This window comes from Anopheles arabiensis, chromosome 3 (genome assembly GCF_016920715.1).
Source record: "Anopheles arabiensis isolate DONGOLA chromosome 3, AaraD3, whole genome shotgun sequence".
In the NCBI taxonomy this organism is placed as follows: domain Eukaryota; kingdom Metazoa; phylum Arthropoda; class Insecta; order Diptera; family Culicidae; genus Anopheles; species Anopheles arabiensis.
This window is the reverse complement of record NC_053518.1, coordinates 33,552,302-33,568,877: the sequence shown is the minus strand read 5'-3', so window position 1 is coordinate 33,568,877 and position 16,576 is coordinate 33,552,302. Positions and strand designations below refer to the sequence as shown.

The following is a 16,576-nucleotide window of genomic DNA, read 5'->3' as shown; positions in this document are numbered from 1 at the left end:
TTGACACCAAAGTGCCGCCCAAAACCCGTGTAGCAGGAAAAGATTGTCTTCTTTGGAACAGGCGGGGGTGGCTTTGTGCTGAGGCATCAGTTTTTCCACTCCCATTTGTGGGTGGGTGAAGAGAAGAGTGTAACAAAAAGAGCGAATGGTCGTACAAAATTTCCCCCGAGCGTTCAAAACCCATAGTTTAAACAGAGCTGAATGCAATCGAAAGGCAAACAAAGCGTCTGCTCCAGCGTCTGCCAGCATATCGTTTCTCAAGCGCAGCGTTACTTTCTCTTTTTTTGCCTTCCCATCCCGAAGCATGCCAGCATTTTTCCTTGTTTCCGGATACGATTGATGTTCGGCCGAATGGAGGGGGGATAGGGATGCGGCGGCTGCTACAGCCCGAGTAAACCAATGCTCCAAAGGCTACAACCGCAAAAGATCTGTGCAGAATCCTTGCTCTTAGTATTTTTTTCCTACTCTTTTTTCTGTTCGCTTCCATCGAAGAAATCTATCATCCTTTCGGGAAGCGGAAGCTGCTAAGGATTGAAAAGCAGAAGAAATTAAATAAAAAGTAATTTTCAATAAATATAATTTGATATCATCGCTCTGTGCAGTAGGAGGAGCGCAGCAAGGGAGGTGAGAGTGATTGTGAAGTGAACAAACGAAACTCAATACCTTTCGATGCGATGCTCTGGCAAGGGGGAGTCTTGGGGCGCAACGGAACAGAACAAACGGAAACCAGTTGCAAGTAAAAGCTGCCGGTGATGGCCGCTTGCAGTGCAGGGGTTTTCACATGATTATTTTTACATTGTTTATATTGCTATCATTAATTTAGAAGTGAAAACATGCCAACACTATTTAAATAAAAAATTGCAATGACATTGTAAAGAACCAAATTTAATGTGTAATATCTAGCTCAATTGATAGAGCAAAGTAAGCTTTGCGTTACACAGCGTTACATTGGTTATAGCATACATCTAGGCGCTATACATTTTTAATTTCATCTTGGTATATTAAACTCGATATTGATCAGTCAAAACGTTTTAATTCATTTTAGAAAATTGTACAATTATACTGCAAGTATTAACATTTAGCCTGAGCTTACTAAAGGCCGGATAGCTCAAACGCCTTAAAATATGCAATATATTTGCCCTGTTTTTATTATGGACTGCTTCATTTCTCTTTCAAGCAGAGCTATTTCAACTAATTGCATACTTTCAGACGATGACAAGGCATTAAGAGTTTTCGAGGCGATTTTTTCCATTTTAAGACGGCGCTCCGGCACCAATCGAACACGACATCGACCATAAAAAACATATAAAAAGTATGGGTTTGACAGATTCAATTTGAAAACCGATATATCGAACATGTCAAATTCCACACTATTTTCATGTTTGATTGGTGCCAGAGCGCCATATAATTATCGCACGCTTCACAGTAAACAGTTTTGTTTACAAAAAACGCAGTAATCATTTAAAACAACTACATTTTTGGCATTAAGGTACCAACTACGTATTTTTTATAAATTATATTACCTTTTTTTGCATTTTCTACCTAACAACACTACCCCTGTAAACCAGAAGAATCCTCAAGGCAACTGCTTGCTCATTGTGCGAAACACCTCCGGCAAGCCAGAACGAGATCAATCTAGAAGAAAATCCACCATCAGAAAAGCATACGCCAGCTCCATCCAAACCAGTCATGTTCCTTCTTTATCTGTTTTTTTTCGTCTGCTGTTTGCTTTTCCGCCCAAGCTACCGTATAGAATGTATTGACCAGCTGCCGTACGTTTGCACTAAGAATGTGTATCAGATTGAGCATTGTGTTTCACTCAGTCCGGCGTCGGCCAACCATTTCTCTGTGCAGGCCGTTAAGGAAGAGTAATATTCCTTGGAACAGGATTATCCTTTCCTAGCCGAGCTGAGAGAAGTGAAAAAAATGAATTAATTTTTGAAAGTGTTAATTAAAATCTTATTTTCCAGCAGCAGCGAGTAGTAGCAGAAGCAGGGATTGTTTTTCCTTCTCCTCTCAATCCGTATAATGTCCGAACAAACAGAAGAAAACCATTCCCCAGTCCACAATCTTCCAGCCTTTCAGCGCACACGTGAAAAAAAAGATCTTCTCAAATTAAAATCCTTCCCCGTTTGCCGGTTCGACGTTGCCAGCGGATCTGTCAGGGAAGACTAGATTTATTGAATTGTTTGCCTTTGCCTTTACATCCATTTGCTAAATGCTTCTATTTGCTGCAGCAGTCGAACGCGAAAACCTCTCACCAGTTCGCACCTTTGTTCCGTTTTTTCTGGCAAGGTGCAGCAGCGCAGTACCGTACTTCCATTCCCAAATTTAGCACCATTTGTCAGACACAATGCACAAATTAATTAGTCTACCTTGGGCTGCACAAAAGCACACCTTTCATTGGGGGTTTCGGCTTCCCATTCCTATCACCAGGCGCATCCATGAGTTCCGTGTTTGTTTATTGCTCGAAAAACATTTGCCTTCTTGCAATTTACAAAATTAATATACAGCTTCAGCTTCTCAGCCTTGCTTTACCTTACAAGAAGACAACTTCAAGCCACTTCTTAAAATATTATGTTTAAAATTTCCTTCCTCCCCCATCCACAGCTCAGTTTCATGCGAGTGAGAGTTTCTGCAAGGCGCAAACTTGCACTACCCACTTCCACTAATAGACCATCCCGTTTTCGCTTTATTCACTTTTCCCGCACATCCTCCAACTTTGCGCTCTCTAGCCTTCACTAATCTTTCCAATAATGCGGAAACAGGCAAACGGAAGAGTCGTACCCAAACACACAAACTATCCCAACCGAACTTCGATACTTTACGAAAAAAAGGGAAAAGGATTTGTAGCAAAGTTACTTTGGCCGATCGGGGCGAAAGTTCCCAGGGGCCAGGTTCCCTGCAAACGAAGTTTTTGCTCACTACACACATGCATCTCCAATGATTTTGAACCAATCAAAGGAGGGGAAAGAGAGGAAGATTTCCGTTGATGGAAAAGTTTTAAGCCACACGGAAGCACGAAAGAATGTCCGAAAACTGTTGTAAATAAATTATTTTCCAATGAAGAATAAAATCACCCATTCTTCGCCTGATTTTCCAAACCATCCGGTCGTGTATTGGTGTGGCTTGTTTTGCTCCGTGGCTGCCGCAGTCCTCGTCTGAGTTCTTTCCAAAGTTTTTCACGCTGCCCGGCATTTCACGCCGCTAGGTACGACGCTGATTGGGGGAACTTCTTTGGTATTGGTTGAAAACCCGACCGCGTCGACCCAGCCCTGCACGGTGCCGTCAATCCCCTCAGTCCACTATCCTTACACAATAACCACGCGTCTGCCAAGAAACGGCCACTTACGCAACCTTTCTCGCTTGAGTTACAATAATTTAGATCAATAAATAAATGAGCATTTCTCTTACGTGCTACAAGTTTCGTTCCCACCCAGTTCCCCACAAACTTTTGACCACGTTTAAGGACGTCGGAACTGTCCATTACCGAAGAAGTACGGCGGTATTTGCGGGTTCTGCGGTACTGCTGCCAGTCCGAAGTTTGTACCCGGTACCGGTGCACCAAACATCGGGAACGGTTGCACCGGAAACTGACCGCCGGGAAAGCCGGGAAACGGTACATTAGAGGGAAAGCCCACTCCACCACCGACCGGTTGCTGTGGAGGGAATCCCATCGCCGGCCGTCCGCCAGGAACAGCGCCAGGGAATCTGCCCGGAATGACGGGGAAAGGATCGCGCTGGACGACTACTGTCGGTGGACGCATCGGGTCGAACGTAATTGCGTTGGGGTTGGTGGTGACCGTTTTATCCGCCGCCAGTCGGAAGTTGATAGCAATGTCGTTGGAAAGATCGTGCCCGCTGGCTGGCGGTGATCCTGGTGGAGCATCACCGACGGGTCGTTCCTGGTTGGCGTTGAACTTGGGATCGTTGTACCGGTTCAATGATACGATGATGCGTTGACGATCGTCCTGTTTGGGCCATTCGTTGGACACGGATTGGGCGGGTACATTGACGTTCGGTTCGACAAAGTCCTCTTCCGAGCTTGATTCCAGCAGTTCACTATTCTCACGGTTGCGCTGAACGGTCGTCTCGGGTGAACCGTCCACTAGCTGCGCGCCCATCGGTCCGGATGCTGCCTCGAACGATTCCAGTCCTGACCACTTTTCTGAGGACTGTTTGAGATGTGCGTTATAACTTTTGTTGTCTATTCTATTCGATTTGCACTAGCTTAGTGACCTTATGTCTTGAAAAAGAGGAAACTTTAAGGCATTAATGGCCAAGCATTGTTACTTCTAAATGAACTTCTGTACAATCAAGGTTGTTTTTGCTTAGAAATGTAAAATATTTACAATAGATTTTTAAGCACGCGTTATGTATTCAAACCACTCAAAACAGGCTCTCATGCTTGTCAGTTTTATTGGTTACGTCGGAAAACTCCGCAGTAGTATTAAGATGTATAAACTTAGCAAAAAAAAACAAACTCATTCTAGCAGCAAACGAAAAGGGTCAGAGTGAAACGTTACAAAATAGGAAAGAAATAGAGAAGTAGAAAGGCACAAGAGGTAAGTTCTTATCAACTTTTATTTACATCGTTCACTGTGTAAAGCTTAACTGGTTAGGAGTTCTCGTAGGAACGGAAATCGGGAAGAATAAATCTTTCAACAACAAACTTCTATCACGTTCCATCGCCACACTGTACAGTAGAAGAGCAGGGTTTTTGGGGTTGTGTTTTACAAACATTCCTGGAAGAAATGGAATATCATGCCATCACACCCTAAAACTCCACTCTCCAAGGCATCATCAAGCTCCCATTCCCTTCCCTCTCTCCGTGTTCTATTCTCCGTGCCGATGTAAGATGCATTGCGTTGCGTGAAGTACAGCCGCATCTGGAGCCGCACCACCGACGTGTGAAGTGTCACTTATTGCAACCGCTTCTAGTTCTGCTACGTTTTGTTGGTACGACATTTGGCAAGAAGACGATAATGAGACAAAATGCAAAATAATGAATGGAACCATTCATACCAGAGCTATGCTTATGTACATGCTACTAGAAGGTAATGGGGAAGATCGCCAAGATATGAAGGTTAATCGGAATAGAGCAGAGCAATCAGAGAGACACAAGCTTGGTAGGGAATGAATGGTACATGGTAATCCAATCACAGGAGCTTAACGTTAGATATAATTTTTAGAAGATATGCGAGCATGAGATAATGTATAGATAGTAGAAAAGTACGAAAAAAGGTGTACAAAAAATCGAGATCCTTCCTCCTTCAGAATCGCTACAATACAACCACCAAAAGAAGGCATCTCGAGGAAGACTGTGATGGAATGAGAGATGGCAACACCCGACGAACGGCTTTGTAGAGTTACAATTAATCGGATGCACATTTGGGAGAATGTTTAGAGGGGGTTGAAAAGGGGAGAGGGGTAGATCAGTCCGGAAGGAGCAGAGAAAGTATTAGAGCGCAAGCGCTGCACTAGCGAGAGCTGTTCAGCAGAGAGTTAGGCAGCGTCAGCAGCGGCTGAGGTAGCAGTAGTAGGTTCCGCAGCTTCCGCAGCATCGGTAGAGCTTTCCGTATTTACCTCCTCCGCCTCCTCCGGTGCCAACCTTTCCTTCGCCTCGTCAATGTCCACGTTGGACGTATCGATCGTGTTCAGATTGTCATCGTCCACCGTCGTCTTGTCTTCATCGCTCGATTCCAGCTCGGTATCGCGCTTGGGCGCATCGGTCGCAGGTGCAGCCGGTTCCTTGTCCGACTCCGCACCATCGTCACCGTTACGATTGCCCACCTCAACATCGGTCGGTGCTTTGGGGGTCGTAGCCTCGGCGCTACCATCGTCCGTTGGCTTCACGTCGATGACACGCACCTTAAAGATTGAGGTACCGAACTCCGTCTTCTTCGTGTAGTACGTATCATTAATGACGACCTTGTGCCCATCGATGACCTACAACGAAGAAGATATCATTACATGAGTCACATAACCAATGCCAATGCCCGATTGGTACTTACCTTCACAGTGGAGGTAGTGTTAGTGACCCCATCTTCCGACGAGTCATCCGGAATTTCCACTGGGAAGAAGCCTGGTCCGGATGGCAGGTAGTCACCACCGTAGAATGGATTCCACGAACCAGAGAAACGATCGCGGACACGCTTTAGAAGATCTGCAATGTTTTGGATATATAATTGATCAATTCTATAACAACCTCACAAATTTCCGATGCTACTCACCATCCAGATATCCGGATAGATGCCACGAGAACGGATTGTACGATGGGAAGTACACAGGTCTGGCCGGCACTGGTGCAAAGTCACCGGTATCTACCACACCATCAAAGCCTTCGAACGACGACGGATAACGGTTGTAGTACGTGGGGCGATGGTGTGACAGCGGCACCACAATATACTCTGCATCATCCGAGGCATCCGAGTTTGACTCCTTCTCGTAGCTCGCTGCCAAAAAAAGAACAAAACATCAGTAATTTAAAAAAAATCGGTTAGCCATAATGCTCATAAGCGAACAATTTATCGTCCATTCGTCATCTCCGAAAGCGTCTCAAGTTTATTGCGCACCATTTGGAAAAACTGCTTCATCATTGGCGGGGAGAGAAGGCTGAGAGACACGATCAAGGTGAAATCGATTTGTTACCGAGCAGAGTAGAGGATGGGCAAAAAACCCCCTCGCTAAAACGGGGTGGAGCCTTACGTTTCAATCGCTTTTTCGGAGTACCCCTTTACCTCCAGGTGCTTCGTGCAGTGGGGACGAATAATTGCAACCGGGGCCACACTAATCGGCCATAATTGATGTGCTCAAACGTAATGAAGATGTTGGAGAGGTAGGAGCTTCATCAGCAGTAGATGTTGTTGTTATTATTCAAAATAAATGGAAAACGATCATTATTCATCCGAGGGCATGCAACTAGGCCGTTTCTTTACGATGAAGATCTTTTGGAATGACACTAGCGCCCGGTGTGGAAGTGTTCTTCTCAACACTCGAGAAGCACCTTCCATACCCTCCACTTGCACACATGACTCGCTAATTTCAGACACTGATCAGAAGCGAACGGCGGAAGAATCGTTCACATAATAATAATACCAAAAAAACGACCGCGATGATGAGCGGCGTTGAATCACACAAAATGACAGAATCGCGTGTGACCAACCACTTAGATGGCGTGGCCAACACGCAGGGAAACGCTAGGGCTGTGCCGAAGCACCAGGCTTTTGTTTCATAATTGGTGCAATTTGGAAATGTATCTCCCATGAGGGTGCCCGCTTAATGCGTGTTTTTAAAATTATCAATGGTAAATAGGTGTCTACAGGAGGACGACGATGTTCCAAACAAGCTACAACCCATATGGATGTGCACAATTTGCATTGATAAGGAAAATTGCTGTATGAATTCATTTTAAATTCATAGAAATGTTTATGAAAATGGTTGCTGAATGGTTCCAATTCCCAATAATTGTGGTTATGTACTTGCATATTCATTTCAGTAATGGTTATTACCTTGAAGGGAAAGAGACTCTTTTTGATTCTTTCCAACACTTCAATTATCACAAGTATCTAAATATCCTATTTGATCTACATAAACTCACTCTTCTCAATAAAAGAAAGTAAACTCATCCCGAGAGATCAAGACCAAGATGAATTCTTGTCAAACCATTTCTCAACAAACTCTCCTCCGCCCAACTAAACATGTCGATCACGATCGTACTCTGTATTGTATTGACACTGTTGACATTGTTATTAGCGACAGCGCGTATTCTACGACGTGACTGTTGCCTCCGTTCAGCCGATCGACCAGTTCATGAGCAATATTGACCTACTCTGCACCGTTTAAGATCGTGTCTACAGGCTGTTTCCATTCTACAGTACAGTACATAACAGTAGTTACACAAGCACAATGACCTACTCGAAGCTACCTACCGGTACACCCGAAACACAAGCTCAGGTTGAGCCTGGGTTTATTGCGAAGATGCATCCATCTCCAAGAAGATGCCCTTCTCCGCAGGATTGAATTGGCAAAAGCAACACAAAAATGGCAACAATTGAGAGGTAGTAGAAAAAAAACACGATAATCAAATTATCTGTAATTGCAACACTTTTCAATGCACAATGCGTTTGCTTTCGTGAGTGATGTCTAACGTCTAACAATACGGCTTCCACGCGCGTTTGGAACAATAAAATTCCGTGTTTGCTGCTGCTCGTTCGTCTTAACATTTTGACAGCAATGCTTAGACGGAGTACGCTCAAATGTGTGCGCATTATGTGTGAGTGTGAATGAGCTCCAATTTTTCGAGGTAAACGGCAAATCGGCACCTCACAGCTTCAAGGGTTATTAATCTTGGGTAGTTACTTAGCACGACCACAAACGGCAAACGTTTCGGTAAGAACTGGTTTTACAAATGTCACGTGCCGGCAGTGTACTTTGCAACCCCACATCTCCCACAACAACTGCACCGGTGGCTGACAATGCAATGTACCCCGCACTTACTCAACATCCGAGCCGATGGAATCTGTAGCCAGCACCAACACCCTGTAAGTTGTGGAATTGTATTCAAAACACGCAACGAAATAAATTCAACCGACAATCTAATCGTCGCTCGCTCATGCCGCTAGATCGTGGTGTGGGAGGTCCAGTAACACACATACGGCCTGTCTGCATGCCAGACGTCAATTGCACAGAGAAATTAGGTGAACCATTGCTTTCCGTGAGCAAAAGGTTGTGGAGTGAATTCGGTTTTAAGTTCTGGAATTCCCTTCGAAACGGTACCAATTGTAAATCATCGACTCAAATCAAAACATTTGCATCCAACTACAGCGGTGGGTGTTCGAACTGTAATGTGCGAGCTTTCTCCCCCCCGCAATGGAACTACAACGCCGAAGAATTTCAAATACTTGACGAACGCTTCTTGGCATTCTTGACTGGCCACCCCTCCAACCTTTTGCCACCTTTGTCGACCGCGAAAGTATTTTAATTAGCTTCATCTCAATCGCCCAATCGTTCAAGTGTGCCTTCCGGGGCCGGAAATTCCAGCCAAGCTTCCCGATTGAAATTCGCACAAATGAAAGGGGGTCGGGGAGTTGAGTTTAAGTAGAATCTATTTTTTTTTTTTTCAATGTTACTTTAAAGACATTGAGCTTGGTTCCATCCATTTCCAGAAAGAGATGATTTAAAGATCGTTAAGGTTACATGTCCACTCTCCATTGAGGCTGTTTGCATGTTACTTTATACAACCAATGATTTTTTACGTGAAATCTGCATCTAGTTCACTTTTAACATCAAATTTCACAGTATCAAACTCATCTTAATAGTTCAGCTATACACAGCTCATTCGTGGACTTCATGAATTGGATGGACCGAAATACGCTTAAATATTATTTAAACATTCATTTCAGTGACCTATCATCACTGTGGGCAGATTCAGTATCGTAGAAGTTTGACGTTGTTTTTACAACCCTGACTAATAGCGACTATGTAATGAGGCTATGCTCTTGCAAAGGTACTGTAAAAAGCCCCATTTAAAGCCATATTTGATGACAAGAAAAGTGTGCATGTCTAAGGTCCACCTTGGCAAAACGCCTACGTTAAACGGATTAATCATAAAGAGTTTACTAAGAAACTGTTATTTAAACTATGGATCATCAACTAAGACGAGTTCTGACACACGGTTCCCCAGTGTTTTGCTTCTTTCTAATCTCTTTCCATTATTCAGCAAAAGACCATCTAAATCAGTAACAAAAACGAAACGAAATTTCTGGTCGTACGCCAACACCTACCAACAGATTGGCGCGTATTTGCCTGCGGTCCACTTCAACGCGTTCAAACGACCCCCTCCGGTCGATTGAATTCGTTTTACATTACAGCAACACAACACCCATTGCTCCATTGCCAGCCCACACAAGGTACCAACAGCGACAGCGAGAACTCATCCATCCGCGGTCAATGAAATAGCGACGCAGCACAATGATGAGGCAGCGCACACAACGGAAGGCGTCGTTGTAAGAGTACAGCGTGTGAAAAGGGTTCCACTACCCTTGCGTAGCCGGACCAATGGACGCACAGCACAACAATCAACCGAAATTGTTAATAAAATTGTATGTCCCACCACCGAGGGGGCAATACGGAGACTTCCCGGCAGGGCGATAATGCATGGATGCGGCGTAGAAGTCATGCTCACGGGAAGTGCATCTAATAGATGGTAGACACATCGTACCAAGTTTAATCTCTACCGAGTCATCTCGGAAGTGAGCTGGTGAGTGCTACGCCACCTTCCTAATTTACTTTCCCATTAACCGCTCCGGTGGCAATCATATGGTGCCCCGATGGGTCATTACTTTTGAAATGGAAATGAAAAACATCCCAGCAATACAGCCACTACGCTCAGCTGCCGGTGTGATGTTGATGACGCACTAAATTGCTCACCGCAAAGTACCCCAAACAAGATGAAAAAAAATATAACGTTCACAACACCTTGCCAAGGTCAAATGAAGCAGTGACCGTACAGATGCTGAACCGGAAGATTCGAAGAAAAGGAAATGAAGCCAAAGATGCTGAATATCTAGCGCAAAAGATGAATGAAGCTCATCAGTGCATGTAGCAGACGCTTTCGCGTATTTTTCCGCTCGTAAACATCTTCGCCGAAAACGGACCCAATGTTGATGAGTGCCGGCCGGTAGTATGGTTTATAAATACGTGCGCCCCGAGGTGGGCAATCAAACAAATCTGCCAACGGGGCACGTACGGTGGTTTTACACACACACGCTAGGTACATATCATGCGCGAGTTGGATGGATTTTAATTAGCTCCAGCGTGATCGCACTCGCGCGCGCGCTTCTACAACAATTTTGGCCGGAATTATGCAATCTGCTAGAACGAAACAGACGCCAAACGGAAGCTGCGGCTTTTCTGGGGGCTACAAAATTATGGCGCATGGCAATTAAAATCCGTGCACAATCTGTTGGGATTAAAACAGATTGGTTATTAGTACCTGTTGTGCGATCGCTCTTGAAGCATATGTGGCCCCAAGATCTTCGTTGATTGAGCCTGTTTTGTTCTTTAAAGTTGCTAATGACTTAAAAAACCCCAACAACTGAAAAACTAGATCGAAAACAGGTTCTCGATAACTCTCGCATCGCTTTTTGGGAGATTTTTGGGGGCTCAAGTTCTGGTTCTCCAAAAACTTGTTTCTTACCAGAACCCTAACTGAAAGGGGCTGGTAGAAAGATACGATACGTTCCAGTCGTCGAACACCACGTCACGGTTTCAGGAAATTGACTGCAAACTACGCCTCTCCAGTAGAAGTCAGCTTTCGTGCATGACTCTAAAATTACAATAGCTACCGGCATGAGAGAAACATCACACGCACCGCAAACCCAGTCACGAAAGTCACGAACATTGCGCTGTGAGAGAAGCGAATCTTTATCTAACATCAGGCTGGCAGGGGGGGGGGGCGAACTCTTATCACAGCATTGAAACGTTATTGAACGATTGAATGCTCTAGAAAAGATCAGCTCAGTGTGTTTTAGTTTCTAGAAGATTAAAATTTGCACAGTGCAAATTGATTTTTCATGTCCCCAACGATCGATTGGGCATGAAAACCGTTTACAAACTGCGTCTTGGCGATACCGGTCTTGCGGTCTATCTTTAAATTTAAATCGCCCTCCACCTGCCCTTGCACTGGCACTGCCATATGGAAAGTGGTCGACATATTTTATGCTTTACTCACACACACACATACACACACATACCTGGATAGGCGACGGTGGCGGTCACGGTCAAGGCAACCACCAGCAGCAGGCTGGTCGCGAATCGACGCATTTCTGTCGCACGGCGATTGTTGAGGGGTGAAGACGACGAATTTTCCAGAACTTTCCACCAGGAAACCTTCACGAGGATTGCGTATTTACCGACGTTTGTTACCTCTCACTGCACAAAACTGCACCGTACACACACACTCTCTATCTCTCTGTTTGGCTCGTAGGTTGCGTTTCTGTAGAGAGAAAAGCGACACAAGGGAAATGCATTGATTACTTCGATCCGTTTGGTGGGATTCACATCAGCCACCACCTCAACAATATCAACAACGAAATGTCATAGCACAGTACTTTTAGGCACAGACAAAACAGCCGGTGGGAGAGATGGGACCGATTGATGAGACCCGGTGAGAGTAAAAACAGTAAACACCAGTCACTTCCTACCAAGGGCTGCAGTTCACTGGAATGAGATTGCGCTAACCACACACACACACCCACCCCCTTCCACACGTACCTGTAAGGGTCGCACAATACACCACACTTGTTCGTTACTCTCCGAGCACGTTCTCTCGACTGGTCCGGTGGCAACGGTACGCTCCACGTCTATATATGCGATCTGGACGCCGCAACGTTAGACGCCGGCAGCAGTGGTGGTTATGGCGATGATGGTGAGTCAGACTCTCCCTTTTGGTGTGTTTTGGTTTGCCGTGTCGCGCTGATGCGGGTTCGCTTCCACGCACTCGCAGCATTCGTGGTATCGAGTTGTGTCTCGCTCTCGCCCTCAATTGCATTTGCCGCGGTTGGCCCGGTACCATCGCCGCCGTGGACGCTAAACGCCGTGCCCGACCGCGTTGCCGTGTTGTGACGGGACGTGTTCTCGGTGTCCCGAATGGCGAAAGATAACAAAATACTGGTTGCATGTGTGGGGAACGTCGTTGAATTTTAAATAGTGAATTAGGCATTTTTACAAGAGCAAGATAGTGACGCTAAAGAGGTTCAAAGAGAATGCTTTACATATTTTCCAATTAGAGGGAGGAAAAATAAATGAGGAATAAATAAAATATACATTATGGCTTGCGTTTACCATAAATATAATGTTCATAACGTTTAAAACAATACAAATATAAGAACAAGTAGCTCCATAACTATTCTAAGTAATGAATTTTATCAATGTACTATTACACAGATGAAGTGACGAAACATATGCAGATTTAAGCTATACGATACATATTGGCTCGATGGTTGAATGAATAAACGAGTCGGTTCTCACAAGACGCGATCTGTATGGAGTCCCGTTTGAAAGCGTGTCTGTCTTGCCTGAAGAATTACATAGATCATGAGTGGTAAACAACCAGTAAAATAATATAAAAATTGTAATTATAACCATATCACGATTTCGACCTGCAGTGCTCAAATTTGAATAATTTGATAAAAGTGTCTTGTTTTATGCTGTAATTTGTATGAAACTAAAGGATAATGACAATAGTAATTATAAACTCTACAGGAAAATCTAGAAATATCTTGCTGTATACCAAGTCACCAATCATCGCCGTATTTCTGGAACATTCTCTCAATCTTTAAACTGTTTTGTGACCTTAACTTCTAACCCATATACTTGACACAAAACATCCACAATGAAAAGAACGTAGAAGCAAAAGTAATTGCATCTAATTTAAACAATTCTAGAATAAACCTTCTATTGTATTTCATTTTAGCTCCTTTTTTCCTGCTAACTTCAATACAATGTCTGTACTGAAGGACACAAAATTAGCAGCTTGTCTTACTGCCTGCCATTTACAGCCGACCGAACTAGAAGACAATGTATCCGGATGCCAAATATGACACAAAATTTCAAAAAAAAACTCCAAAGCCGAAGTCTTGTTTAGCGTTGACAAACACGAAAGGGCATACCTATTGAAAGTTTGACATTTCCTGCAAAACGGAACGTTTAACCCCTTACCCGGACACTGATTAAATATCAATTGATCGTAAAAAAGAAGCACAAGCTGGCCGCTTCACCTTTGCCAATTCTAGGCGAAAGATGTACACACGGCTAAGGTACATAGGCAATCGAGCAACTCCATTTTACGTCAGTGCAACATAATCCATCTTCCTGGGAAACGAGTATCCGTACAAGTCGATAAAGCCAACTCCCGGTTTGACATTCCAATCTCAAGATCGATCGATCGATGATCGCCTATCATGAAAGTTCTAAGGCCAGCTAACGCTAGAATTCACTAATATAGCGAGCGCACGATCAACACCTCTCGGTTCGGTGTGCGAAAAAAACATTAAAAATACACTTATGATATGGCATTCTATTGATTTGCCCCGCGCACCAAAAGCGAACGAATTTCTCGGCCCCGGGACAACCGCAATTCCATTCGCTACTGCACTTGAACACCCGTATAGGACCCATACCCCATTTGTCAACGCAGTGGCGCGCGCCCATTGATGTCGACGCGTTTGGCATGAGGCGACCGGTACCGTTTAGCACACTGCGTCACCCTTCAAAAACCCCTCCCGGAGGTGACGGGTGCCCATCCTTAGCGAATCGTTTTGCTGCCCATGACATGACACTCTCTTCCTCTCTCTTGCTTTTTGACTGACCGTGTTTATTTGCAAACAGGAGTGTCAGCACAGAGATCAATCGCGCACATACCAGCTGAGTGACACTTTTCCTACGCTGCCTGCAGCAACGCAGGGGTACCTCACTGAACTATTGAAACCTTCAGCGATTGATCGACTGCAACTGATCGGCCGTCGATCGGTAGATGAAAATCGTTCACTCATCACAACACAGCGCCTTGGTCAAGGTCACACCATCCGGCAGGTGGCGTGGTTTGCAGGTGGAGTGAAGGTTTTGTGGCTCTGTGCACTGGTAAAGGTCGTCGCGGTTTGTTGTATGTTCTAATAGGGTGGCCCCCCTTGCCACCCGGCCGGCTGCTGCTAACCGACCGAAGCGACGGATGGCATTCCTCCGGTGTGTTCAGATGATGACGATCACTGAACTTGGGTGGAAAACTGCAACCACCTTAATGATGCGCAGACAGACAGATCGAGGCGTGTTAATCTATTGTGTTCCGCGTTCAGTGCAATGGTATGTTTAATTATGCCTCTATGGCCGTGGTTGGAGTTCCTTCAAGAAGCTGCATCAGTGTAATTCAGGAGCTTCGGAACAATCAACAAGTTTGAATATTTTAATGATTTATTAAGACAAAACGATCAAGATTCTTGAAGTTGAATCAAGTAATAAAAGTTCTCAGGAGAATGAGATCACAAGATTACTACTTTTACAAAGTTGTTACTAATGATACTTGTTATTTATTTTTTCTTTTGGTCTAATGGTTCCTTATCTTCAGACCAAGTTGTTAATGGACCAAGGAACATTCTTTTCCGATTGCGCCAACAAACCAAGATCTAGTTCAGTAGATCTTTCCAGCGGTTGCTATGTACGACATCGTGACTTTTTTCCGACCCAAGGGACACCGCGAAAGAAGTGTAACATGTTTGCAGCGCTTTACATTACGCTTTGTTTCAATTTGCTTTGTTGACAGATAAGCTTCTAGAAGCGATCAGCGTCAACGATGACACAGGTGGTCGATGTCCGCTCGCTTAGTCAGAGCCACCCGGCGTACTGTGATACCTCCCCAGTGCTCTGTTGAGTTATCACATTACACAATAGCAGCTCTGTTCGGTTTACAGAAGCTGTACATGGGGGATGGGGAGGTGAATAATAGATGGCACCAGCAGTTACATGGATTACTCAGCACAAGAAAAAAGTGAAACTTTGAGGGGTTTTGTTTACTACAAACCCGCATAACATCGTATTGTGTGAATAACCGGAAGCATATTTGATTGTAGAAAGAAAAAACGGTTATCCAAACTTTTTTGTTGTTGTGATCTTAAACTTCCCGATGATTAATTTTCAATTATTCAAAAATGACATCTTCCCGTGCGGTTAGCGGCATATTTTTCCTCCAAAACATTCGCCCAATTGAATATTCAACGACAACTTCTTCTTGATCATTTACCACCAAACCTCACTGAATCTCTGATTCGGTCAAGGTGGTTATGCAATGGCTTTGATCGTCGTGATTAACTCCCAATGCCAAAACGGCGCTTTAATTGCGCCCAGTACAAGATTAATCGGTGCACCGCGAAAGATGCGCAATTTAATCGCTCATGCCCGCAGATCGTTAGATTTGTTCCCGCTCCGCCCGCAGACAAGTTCGTTACCCCGTGCCAAGTGCACCGGTTTCAAGTGCATCCAACTGCACATTTCGTGGGCACGTGCACTGTTCACTGCGTCTTCCGATCCCTTTTGTCAATGATTTATCGGGCTCCGGATTCGACGCGCTGCTAGGGACAGGGCAGGAAGCAGGACTTGCGGTTGCAATTGTCTGTAATTGTAGTGCGAAGATGCGCACGTTTCACGCCTTCGAGATGACCAATCGGCACATCTGAAGGCAAAACCGATCGATCCTCCCGTGTCCGTGTCTCCACTGCTCCTAAGAGCAAGTTTGCAAATGTTTGCATCGTGAATCGAACCATCCCCCGCTAGAACACGTTTTCGTTTTCAATCGTGCACGATCGACGAGAATAATTCATCTGCAACCGGATTTACCTGTCCAACTGCCTCCCCCAATGCCCGATCTTTATTCATTCATCACCTCCTGCACCTGACGGTCGGTAAAGCTACGGTCGTCTTCGTCAAGTCGCAAAACTGGCCCAGATTGTGCACAACAATCGAACAGTGCTTTTTCTAACAAAAAACAAAATCCCCCATCTGTTTCGTATCGGCATCTTTCGGC

At 44.7% G+C, this 16,576-nt stretch overlaps 1 protein-coding gene across 2 annotated transcripts; it reads right to left on the bottom strand.

The window, feature by feature from the left end:
• Positions 1 to 2,157: 2,157 nt before the first annotated feature.
• Positions 2,158 to 12,411, bottom strand: LOC120900522. 2 transcript variants are annotated; one of them, XM_040307624.1, is made up of 6 exons: positions 12,277 to 12,411; positions 11,757 to 11,998; positions 6,234 to 6,455; positions 6,015 to 6,166; positions 5,587 to 5,949; positions 2,158 to 4,175 (listed from the first exon to the last, which is right to left on the bottom strand). In XM_040307624.1, exons 2-6 carry the CDS (start codon positions 11,824 to 11,826, stop codon positions 3,465 to 3,467), a joined length of 1,518 nt encoding a protein of 505 aa, XP_040163558.1. In that variant the 5' UTR covers positions 11,827 to 11,998; positions 12,277 to 12,411; the 3' UTR covers positions 2,158 to 3,464. The 2 variants fall into 2 exon arrangements, with proteins under 2 accessions (XP_040163558.1, XP_040163560.1); XM_040307626.1 differs by lacking the exon at positions 12,277 to 12,411 and adding an exon at positions 12,076 to 12,207.
• Positions 12,412 to 16,576: the final 4,165 nt, after the last annotated feature.